The 11,302-nt window shown below is 41.5% G+C and overlaps 1 protein-coding gene across 2 annotated transcripts; it reads right to left on the bottom strand.

Annotated features, from left to right (window-relative positions):
• Positions 1–550: 550 nt before the first annotated feature.
• On the bottom strand, positions 551–8,262 carry LOC116702956 (nuclear distribution protein nudE homolog 1). Of its 2 annotated transcripts, none has more exons than XM_032537515.1 (9): positions 8,036–8,262; positions 7,170–7,310; positions 6,321–6,474; positions 4,433–4,581; positions 3,970–4,106; positions 3,383–3,631; positions 3,196–3,281; positions 2,561–2,706; positions 551–1,975 (listed from the first exon to the last, which is right to left on the bottom strand). In XM_032537515.1, the coding sequence occupies exons 2-9, from the start codon at positions 7,253–7,255 to the stop codon at positions 1,927–1,929; spliced, it is 1,056 nt and encodes a 351-aa protein (XP_032393406.1). In that variant the 5' UTR covers positions 7,256–7,310; positions 8,036–8,262; the 3' UTR covers positions 551–1,926. The 2 variants fall into 2 exon arrangements, with proteins under 2 accessions (XP_032393406.1, XP_032393407.1); XM_032537516.1 differs by having other exon boundaries at positions 7,170–7,312; positions 8,205–8,220.
• Positions 8,263–11,302: the final 3,040 nt, after the last annotated feature.

Here is an 11,302-nt window from a genome sequence, read left to right as displayed (position 1 = left end):
TTATTTCATCGCAGAATATCAAACTATTGGACACAACAAACACCATACTGATAATTCTCCATTCTTAAAGGCTTAGTAAGAGCGGCGCTAGAAGTGTAACGTTTGTCCTGAGAGTGGTGCTAAAGGTTAAAGGCAGTACATTTGAACGGCATCTGCCTGTGAGATGTCGATGTTGTGGCCTGGTGACGGTGCCAGGGGAAAGCCCGGGTGGGGTAAGGGAGCATCCTCCGGGGATCATGAACATCCACAGTTAATTTCACAGAAAGTAACCAACTAGGATACAAAGCCAAGAATACAAACCCCAACAAATGTCAGTTATTTACTGTGCTCTTCAGCCCATCCCATTTCCCCTCATTAGATTTTTAATTCAAGGTTATCAATTTAATAATTCTGAACTACGGTCTCAAGTATTAGGATCACAAAGTTTACTAGACTAAAGATGTCATTTCCATGTGACAGATACACATTTAATCAATATGCTGCTATGTATAACATATACAACGTTGGTTATTTCTGGAGGAATTAAGTTCTATCTTATCTCATTTTTTTAGGTTGTAGCTGTGAGTTTGTGCAGGGCAGCTGTGTCATTTAGTATGATAGTAAGTATGATAGTAAGTATCAGATCCTCACCACAAATCTGTTATGGGGGGGGGGGCAAACTAAATTTCCTGATTCCGAGTAAAAATTCAGAAAGCTGAATAAGCGGTCCAACCAGAACTAGTCAGAGTTAAATAAGCCTAATGGGTACATGGAGCCACAAAGATATTGACAGTGATAAATATTTTCATTACTATAAGAGACAAACATAATAAACATAATTAACATATTAATTAAGGCAGCTTTAAGATGTAGTACCACTGATGGCTACAATATGTTGGCAACATTTTGCAAGATCTTCATTCAAAAACATTTTTTTTTTTCCGCAAAGAAATATGCTTTTAATAAGTTACTTGACTGTTCCTACAGACTGTGTCATAATGATAAAAAGCACAGGTCACTAAAAGCTCCAGGCTTGCAGAGGGGGGGGGGGGGGGGGGGGTTTGATACCTTGATGAACAGGAGTCCTGATGAGTGGTGACACAGCTATCAAGCTAATGTTATTCTGCAGTCTGTATTCTGTAATATAAAACGATATAGATCAAATATGTGTGTTTGAATCATTATTTCCATTCTATTATAGGCACTTTCTTCTATTTGTGCCAGCACTCAAATCCAGCTTTGGATGCATACTGTATAAAAGCAGATCAGCTAATGTGGTTTTATGAGGACAAAAAGAAAGGACTGTGTTGCAGGTTAAAAGTTATTAATTAGTTTAAAACTGCCTCCCTGTCTTCTGGTGGAGATAGAAGTGTTCAAACTAAACAAAGCAAATTCTCACTTTGGTTAAATTGTGCAGGTTTACCACCGAAGTGTTTTAGCAGATAAATATGACCGTACAGATGTTTTACCACCCTGCGCCAAATCTGTGTTTCCAGCAGGGATTAACAAAGTCTGGATTTTACTGGAACTAACTGACATTATCCCCAGATATTATGTCAAGGCTCTGTCAAAACTTACAGTAATAATCCATCTGTTAGAGTCTTTTCTTTATTGACTCCACATGCAATCGTGCTGCCTCTAAAATTCACTATTTGTTCAGTCTTTACACACCCAAAAAAAAAAGAAAGACAACAAAGGTGGTGACATGCTAAACAAGTCCAGTTAGTTTGAGCTAAGTGTGAAGTCCTGCTAATAAACAGAGTGTTGGGACTGTGTGGACTCGAGATGGTAACAGACATCCCAGAGTGGCCATGGCAACCATCACTGCAGCTCCCAGTGAGAGTGGTCGCGTTTGTCCCATGTGCAACACACACAGTACCGTTAAACAGCGGCTGGACGGACGGGAGGAGTGAGGCGGGAGGTGGGGGAGGAGGCGGAGGAGGTGTTTCACAGCAGCAGCTTGGCTCCCGCTCCGAACTCCAACCTCTTCACCAGCCTTTAGAAACACAGCAGATTTGGGGGATGGAGAGTTATTAAATACGTTTCCTCAAGTACTGTACTTAAGTACAATTCTGAGGTACTTGTACTTTATTTATGTATTACTATTTTATGAAACTTTATACTTCTACTGCAGTACATTTTAGAGGGAAATTATGCAACAGTCACTTTTCAGATTACGAGTTCTATTGAGTAGACTTTGAATGCCACTGGTGCCTTCAGAAGACACTGACTGGTACGTGAAAAAGACAAACCAAGCAGATGGAAAAACAAACATTTTAAAGCTTCTTACAGTAAAATTATAGCCTAGAAATCTAGACGCACCCTAGAGCAGGGGTTCCCAAAACTTTCAGCCCACGACCCCCACTTTGGGAATCACTGCCCTAGAGGCCAGAGTCAGTCCAGCAACTCTCCGTTGGCTTGCAACCTGGAAAAACCAAATTCTGGTCAGGCCAATCACATCGCGTATAGAGTCTGTGGGCGGGCCTAACATGATTTAGATTTCTGATCAAAGCTGGACTATGTTTTGCATGTTTTAGTATTTTTGTGACATGAGCTGCACAGCTGTTGCCCTGCATCTCACCCCTTGCTGTAGAGGCCGTTGGTAGGATGGGTCTCTGTGGAGCTGTTGTGGCCCGACGTCGGCCCCTGGCCCCCGGCGTGGGCTCTGCGGCTCGCTGTCTGCCCGTTGACGTATTCCCGACACGACGCCAGCTTGGACTCCAGGTTCTACAGGCAGCGCAGGAATCACGGTTTTAAGCTCTTCCATAAACATTTCACTTCACACACTACCATCCTAATGATCCTAATGTTTAGAATCAATGTTATGGGGAGTAGTGAGAGGAATCTAATCTGCACCCAGATAGGAATGAAGGAAAAACCAAACACGACAAAGTCTCAGTCTAGCAGCTCATTTTAAAGTAAAACTAAACAGTTAAATGAATACATGTTCAGGTTGAGATCTTTAACAGCTGTGGTGATGTAAATGTCAGAATAACAAGTAGAAGTGTAAGACATGCACGTGGCAGAAAGTCTTGAAGTTGTCAGTGTACAAACTGTGTGTTTGTGCATTATGTTCTAAAAACAAAGAAACCTACCAGCTACAGAGAAGAAATAGGGTGCAATCAAACCAGAAGCACCCTGCAGCGTTCACATGACGACGAGTCAGCAGCTGATTCAAAAGTACCGGGTCAAGTATCACATGTGTGTGGTTCTTACCCCGACTTTTCTCAGCAGCTCTCCGACGATGTTCAGAGCCGAGATTCTCGCCGACGTGGTGAGAGGAGTCCCCGAGAGGCTTTCACCTGCAGAAACAAACCATCAGATGTAGGCCGAGAAATCCAAGCGTCCCGTGATGTAACACAGGGAAACATCAGGGCAACATGATGTCAACACGTTAACGGACCTCTGCTGACGGAGGGCTGCGGGGTGGTGAAGGACTCTGCAGGTCTGGGTGGAGGGGTGGCAGAGGGGACGGGCTGGTTAGAGGACGAATACGTGGTTCTGTCTTCGGTTCGTTTGTCTGGAGGGGTGAGGGGCGGGGTGGGCAGACCAGCCGAGGCGGAGGAGGAAGGGTCTTTGATTGCACTGCTGAGGGTGGGCTTCCTGTCCTGTACCTGCTGTTTCTGCTGCACCGCAAGCTCCTGTCTCAGGTCTGAGACACACACACACACACACACACACAGACACAGACACACACACAGACACACACACAAAACTGTCTTCACTGTATCCTTGGCACCATGTTTCATCTTCTTGTTCTTAAATACATGTGCTACAATATCTGTATGTATTATGACTGTTTTCCCTAAAAGATTTTAAAAAAATAACACAAAATCTCCAAATCTTCCATCAACACGTTTCACAGTTTTAAATCTGAAGAGATTTGTGTTTGGATAAACGGCCTCACTTTCTTAATCGTGCCACAGCCATTTGAGACCTGAGGCTCCGCGACAGCACTAGTTTGAAAAACTACTTTTAACTCTCCCCTACCTCTGGCCTCGTCCTTCAGCCTCTGGACGGACTCCAGGAGATTCTCCTTCTCGTCCAGCTCGCTCTCCAGGAAGGCGTTCCTCTCTATAACGTGGTTCATCCTCTGCTCAAAGTCCTCCAGCGACATGATGGTGGCCCTGAAACACACCGAGGGCAGCGCAGTGTCAGGTAACCCGATGAAGGCCGCCAAAAGCATCGATTGGTACAAGACTTTTCTGCAGGCTTGCTAGCTAGTTTCCTTGTACTGTCACACTTGCGCTGTGGAAATGCAGCTGGAGGACGAGCAGTTAGCAGACCTGCCCTTTGAAAACAACCTTTCATGGTGAAGGGATAACACACACCGTTTGTTAAAAAGCCTGTTTCAATTATCTTTTCTCAGCTTGAATTGGTTTCATCAGATTGTGAAAACCACAGGGAATGTCTTTCGTACTGTTGTACTATCATAGTGCGAGTGTGCTCCGACCTCTTGGTCCTCTCCAGGTCGTCGTTGGCCTGCTCCAGCTCTCTGATGTATTTGTGAAGCTGGTCTCTGACGGCGGTGGTCTCAGCCAGGTCTCCCTCCAGGCTGGAGATCTGCCGGTAGGCCTCAGAGTGCTGCGTCTCATACTTCTCCTGGCAGGAGGCCCAGCACAGAGTCAGGAAGAGACGGAAAAATAACAGAAAAATACTGATTATAACGCCTTTAGACCATCACACATAATGCAGACATGGATTACTACTTCACTGGCAAACCAAATACCAAAAGAGGACCCTGTGTGCAATCGCTGTCACCTTGCTGCTGCCTTTCTGGACATTTACATTCTGTCCATTTCTTTGTCTAAAGTGGTATATACGTATACATCAGAACTGAGCTCCCAGGAGGCAATGTGAAGCTCAGAGCTGGATGAAGAGAAATGGTAACACACAACATGAAACTGTGTCAAGCTTCAGCATGCTTTTGCTAAATTCCATAAGGTCCCTGCATACTGGTCATAACTACTGTCTAAGATAAAGCCCCGCACTGTTCTGAAAGTGGGTGGAAACCTTTTCAATTTCACAACACAGTATCATCTGTCCTATTTACTGCGTAGGCTGGACATGTTTCTAAACTGACTACACAACCAAAAACAAATATCTTAAACATGTCAATTTATTCAACTTTCAAACACATTTTGCTACAGAATCACCGAGCTGCTGTTTATCGCTTTCTCTTCACAGGTCTTCAAACCACTATGGTAACCCTGGCAACAGACTGAAGAAACTTTGGAGTCCTTAGAAAAGTAGTCCTGGGACAAAAATTACCAGCAACCTTTAGGAGGAATCCCAAATGCCAGTGTATATCCCCCTGGGGATCTCAACAGAACGACAAATGAATACATGTATGAAAGGGAGATAAGGGGCTAGTGAACTGGGACGTGACTGGGATGATAGGTTTTATGGGAAGTACCGCCATCCCCTCCAGACACAGGCCAAGCAGGAGTCATCAGCTGCCTTGTTCTGCTCTGAATCAATCCTCTGTGAATGTGAGTGTGAGTGTGTGTGTGTGTGTGTAAATGTAAATGTAAATGTGCTGTATTTATATAGCGCTTTTCCAGTCTTAACAACTGCTCAAAGCGCTTTTACATCTACAGGAAACATTCACCATTCACACACATTCATACACTGTGGCCGGGGCTGCCGTACAAGGTGCACATCAGCACATCAGATAAACATTCACACACATTCACACTCCGATGCGCAGCACCGGGGGCAACTCGGGGTTCAGTGTCTTGCCCAAGGACACTTCGACAATGACTGCAGGGGCGGGGATTGAACCACCAACCTTCCGATTGGCAGGCAAACGCTCTACCACTGAGCCACAGCCACCCCGTGTGTGTGTGTGTGTGTGTGTGTGTGTGTGTGTGTGTGTGTGTGTGTGTGTGTGTGTGTGTATATTTAGACAGTGAAGCCTATTGAGCACAGGCAAATGCAGCCATGAAACCTGACTTACTATCAGCTGAAGGTATGGAAAGTACGAATGTTATTCAAATAACGCAGACATCCCTGAAACAGCAGCTTTAGGCTTCAGTGTTGGCTATACAACCATGATGAGACAATAACTCGTGTTATAGGGATCATAGGATTAAGGAAGTTTTTCCTTGCCTCTGTCGCCTAGAGCTTGCTCTTGGTGGGAATTGTTGGGTTTCTTTGAATAACATCAGAGTACGGTCTAGACCTGCTCTTTTATGAAAAGCGCAATGAGATCAAATTGAATTCCATTGAATAGGAATTCATATTATCTTCATATTACAAGACAAGTACATCCTCTTTATTTTCTTACGGGATAAAGAACACTTTTGTCAGTATCTGATAACTGCTAACGTCCTCTGTACCTTGTAGTTTTCCAGCTCCATGCGGAGGTGGTTGTTGGATAAAAGAAGCTCACGGTTTCGTGCCTCACACTGTTTGAGCTCCAGCTCCAGCTCCACCTCATAGTCCCGACTCATCTGCTGAAACTCCAGCAGTTCCTCCTGGGCTTCCTCTGCACTGCACACACACACACACACATATTTGCAGAATGTAAGCCATATCTATCATTCAAGCCATTACGTTTTGAACAGTAAAAACACAGTAATCACCCTCATGTTTGGAGCATAACAATCAGACCAAGACATTGCCAAAGACAAATGTTTGCCAGATAGTTCGAAAGCAGATCTGTTTGGACAAACAACAGCTCTGGGCATTATGGCTTAAACACAAAAAACGTCTAAAAATCACAGAAATGTGTTTAATAGGAAAACACCTTGAGGTTCACAATTATTTGTCTTGCAGGATCATCTACTGGCTCACATTTCATAAACCAATCTGAGGAGAAGAGAAAAGCTATTGATTGTTTTTCTAGAATGTCTTACGTTCCACATGCACACAAGCTATTTTCTTGTTCGCACAAGATGTTAACTTATTCGAGCAAAATAATAACTTTTGTAACTTATTAGCAACTTCTGGGGCATAAACATTATGAACCATTTTAGCATGCTTTCCACAATGGTCATTAATAAGGGCAGCTAAAAAGGTGCATATAATATACACTGGAGGTAAACCAACTAAGAAATGTATTCTCATATTGTGATTTAGAGCACTTCATCTTTTAAGGGGATTAACTGAGGGAGGCAGAAGTGATGGTCAGTGAGGTCTGTTAAAAACAACATAAATGGGGGGGGGGGGGGGGGGGGGGGGCACACCTCTGTTGGTGCTTGGCAGCCTGTTCCTTCCAATACTCCAGCTCTTCCTCCAGGGACCCAAACTCAGGAGGCTCAGGATCCCCCATCTCCAGCCCAGGTGGAGAGCGGAGTCTCCTGTCACACACCAACGCTGGTCTGTGGATCTATTAAAACAAGGCAATTACCATTTCCGGTCAGTCCCCTTTAGAAATCGGGCAATTTATCGTTACCGTTACACCGGTTAATGGATAAATGGGTTATCAGGAGGTTCACGTTGTTGAACCATGACGCAGCAATATGTTTCAGATAAAATCTAAAATTCTATTAATTTTTATGAATCAATTTGGTCGTAACCGCCATCCATTGTGTTATCGTTAACTGTGCTAAATCAGATCTGTTAGATAACGGAAATATCAAGCCAGTAGGTTTCAATCTATATTATATAGTTTTTTTCATACTGCATGTATGCCGAATTGAACAATAGAGTCTATCATACACACAGACATGTTTACATTTAGTAAAATTCAATCAAATGTAACTAAAACTACTCGTGAAATAAATTAGGTACAAAACGCATACGGAGTCTGGCCCAAGCAAGCTGAACTAAAAAAGAAAAGGGAACCTTGAGCAAACGTCACCTAAAAGATAACGGGTAATAATGTAGCTTACCACTGGTAACACCTGCTTTTATGCGCATCGCAGAGGATTACCAAAAACTATTATACAATATATACAACACATCTCAGATAATACAGCGTTAGAAAGTTAGAAGAATGCTCTTAGCTTGTAAAAATTAATACGTTAGCTAGTTCAGCTAACGGAGTTTAGCGTTAACCTTTTAAATCCCAGCTGAGACACACATACACACAGCTAGCGTTCAAACTTACGCTCAAAAGTTAGCTAGCTTCGTTCGACGCAATGTTAACCAATGTATTCCTTTTCTAAATCCTCTTCATGTGCTGGTATAACCTCCGACACAAGTTTCAAATTCAAAACCGTTAAGGAAAACTATTAAATGACTTTCTCGGAGTTGGAAACCACAAAGTTGCTACTGACTTGGGAAGACGTCGAACAATACAAATTGCCATTCACATTGTCCACGCCGATTCACCAACCACAAGTTAGATGACAGCCTCGTAGCCTGTTGCTATTTGTCAATAATCTGTCAATCAAATATTAATAGGCGGGATCAGGATCATTGTCCAATCAGAGGAGTGATGTCAGTGTCCGAGGGGTGTCTGCATAATCTTCACAGTCTAGACGTTGTGACAGATTTCTAGAGGCCGGTGCTGCCTTTAATTGCTGTCGGAAACTTGATAAATTCATACATGAGCTGTAAATGAATTAATGAAGTTGTTATACAGCTCCTGTATTGTACTATTATTAATATAAGAAAAGATTGATCCCTAGAGGGGAAATTTGGTTGTTGCAGCATCACAAGGGCACACATACAGATAAATGGAGAAGTAAAACAATAAATAGTAGCCTAAAAGGTGTATACAACTAAAATTTAAGCAGAAATAAAAACTAAACAAGAGCAATTAAAGACAGAATTGCTAGGCCAAGGTGACGTTGGTGTGATGCAAAAAACAGCAGCAGAGTCAGCAAGTCCATTATATGTCAGCAGCAGATAATATGATGAATAATACGACCCTTCTCTTACAGGCACTTTTAAAAAATTATGATGAATTTAAATCTACGTACCATAGCTACACATGTCATGTCTTTAATTTTCCTTACAATCATTTGTTTCCGTTTTTCAACATTTGATCTCATGTTGTAAGGAATGCATTGAATGCAGCATGAGCTTTGTGATATATGTGGAAGTCTATTTATGCCTGAAAAATGGATGATAAAATGGATGGAAAGTAATCTATGAAGAAATAAAAACAACGGTGAATCAATAATGCTTAGTCAAAATTGTGAGATAAAAAATAATCTAATACTATTTAATAGTAAGTGAGGTAGTAAGTCATATTATTGAATTAAATACAATAAATTACAAGATAATAGGTCTAAATAATGAGATAATGAGTGAATGTTAATAATTATGATTTAGTATATTATTTTTTTGTGATATTTCTGTGGTATTTTCTTCTTAACATTTAATCTATTTTGTTATTTATTTATTTATTGGCTTTTGTAGACATTCATTTACTTTCATGGAAATAATGACAACGCAAATTATTTGTGTGTTCTGTGACTGCTGGGAAACCTAATTTTCTAAATAACAATGTAGGCTACAATATCTCAATATTGCATCACAGAGATACCAGTAAAGTGAGCTGACTGTGTCATTGCTGCTATTTATAGCAGAAAAAAGAATGTAAACATAAAGATATTATGCTGTTGTTGTTTGCCATTGTTGTGGTGGTCTTCTGTTTACTTAGTTTAATGATAGGGATGCCCTTTTTTGTATGAAATTATTCAAAAAACATGCACAAAATTACGTTAATTAAATTGCTATTGTCTCTATACATCTAGTGATGTAAAAAAAAAATATACATTTATTTTGAGTTGCAATTAAATAACTTCCTATAGTGGAAAGATGCACTTGAACACAACAGAACAAAAGCTCCAACAGTTTTATTCAGATCAAGTGATAAACAGACAACAGGAAACAGACATTACAATGATTTATTCCACATAACATTAAAACATCTGCAGTCTTTTAATTTCACTTTGATTGTTATTTTGTATTATTTTTAACTCGCAATGATTATTAAGTGTATTTGAGATCATCTGCTTCCCATCATGATTTATAGTGTGGCGGTTATGTTTCTGAGGCTTAGCAAAGGAGCGCTTAGTAAACTGAGCTCGCCACCTGTCAGCATCCTTGAATCTGATTGGGGAATTCCACTTCCTGTTGGGGGGGTCAGAGGTGACACTGAGTCAACTGGGTCCATTTCAGAGGGATTAACCAGGACTATTGGATCCTGGTTAATCCACATGCACCATCACTAGAGCATTAATCTCTTCCACACACATATTGCGTCTCACTATCTTTGTGGGGACCCGTCATTGACTTAATGCATTCCCTAGCCCCTTACCCTAACCTTAACCATCACAACTAAATGCTTACCCTTAACCCTTAACCTCACCCTAACCATAACCTATTTCTAACCCTTATCCTAAAACCAAGTCTTAACCCTTAATCTGCCCTTTAAAGTTGTGTGGTCCAGCATTTTTGGCCCCACAAAGCTGTCCGGACCCACAGGTATACAGTGTTCCTGGTTTTTGGACCCCACGAATGTAGTTAAACAAGAACACACCCACACACACCCACACACACACGCACACGCGCACGCACGCACACACACACACACACACACACACACACACACACTAAAACCCATGCTTTCCTAGCTTAGCATTAAAGACTGCAAACAGGGAGAATAAGCCTTTCTCTGTCCAAAGTAAAGAAAAAATACAACTCCTCTAAATTGACATCATGTATCCTGTTTGAAAATTTAAATTGTGGTTATTCCCTAAACCTTCAATAGCATTTTCATAGCCAAAATGTAATTGTTTCCAATAGTTTGGGTCATGACCAAATACTGCAGCATTCCCATCAGCCTCGGCTGTCCTCTGTGTTTACCGCTAATTCGTAAACGTTGGCATGCTAATAGATAATTACATTTAGCTCTAGCATTCTGCTGTACTTTAAACTTCCTGAGTTCACCTGTTTCTTAGAGATGCAGTAGTTAAGACTAACTAACTTTCTGTCAGTTTTGCTGAAAGTGACCCTATGTTTGAGTAGAACTACATAAAGCAGGTCCTTTAAAAAAAGAATCTGGCTCCTCTGACACCACCAACAGCATGAGTCAAACTCAAGGCCCGCGGGCCAAATCCGGCCCCTCGCAGATTAAGATTCCGGTCCGATTCCGTTTCGGCCCACCTAGTTTTTCTCGCTTGTTTCTGACGTTGTTATCATTTTTTGACGATTTGTAACTTTTTTCCGACGTTGTTGTCACTTTTGCCGAAGTTTTTGTCACACTGTCCGACGTTTTTTTGGGCACTTTTTTTTCTATGATAAGGAACTTTTTCCTGACTTCTTTAGGACTTTATGTTGACCAAACTGTAAGTGAGAAAACAACACATGCAATAATACAGTCAAAGATATTTGACTTTTTTGATTAAATAAAAGCATATCA

The sequence above is a fragment of the Etheostoma spectabile genome, chromosome 15 (genome assembly GCF_008692095.1).
Source record: "Etheostoma spectabile isolate EspeVRDwgs_2016 chromosome 15, UIUC_Espe_1.0, whole genome shotgun sequence".
In the NCBI taxonomy this organism is placed as follows: Eukaryota; Metazoa; Chordata; class Actinopteri; order Perciformes; family Percidae; genus Etheostoma; species Etheostoma spectabile.
This window is presented reverse-complemented; position numbering and strand designations above follow the sequence as displayed.

Bases quoted from the DNA above. Each gene is read 5' to 3' on its own strand.
- LOC116702956 (XM_032537515.1), bottom strand. From the start codon at position 7,255: ATGGGGGATCCTGAGCCTCCTGAGTTTGGGTCCCTGGAGGAAGAGCTG. The intron at 6,475-7,169 runs GTGTGCCCCCCC...GTGTGTGTGCAG, and splicing joins GCTGCCAAGCACCAACAGAG to TGCAGAGGAAGCCCAGGAGG. The intron at 4,107-4,432 runs GTCGGAGCACAC...GGTGTGTTTCAG, and splicing joins GACCTGGAGAGGACCAAGAG to GGCCACCATCATGTCGCTGG.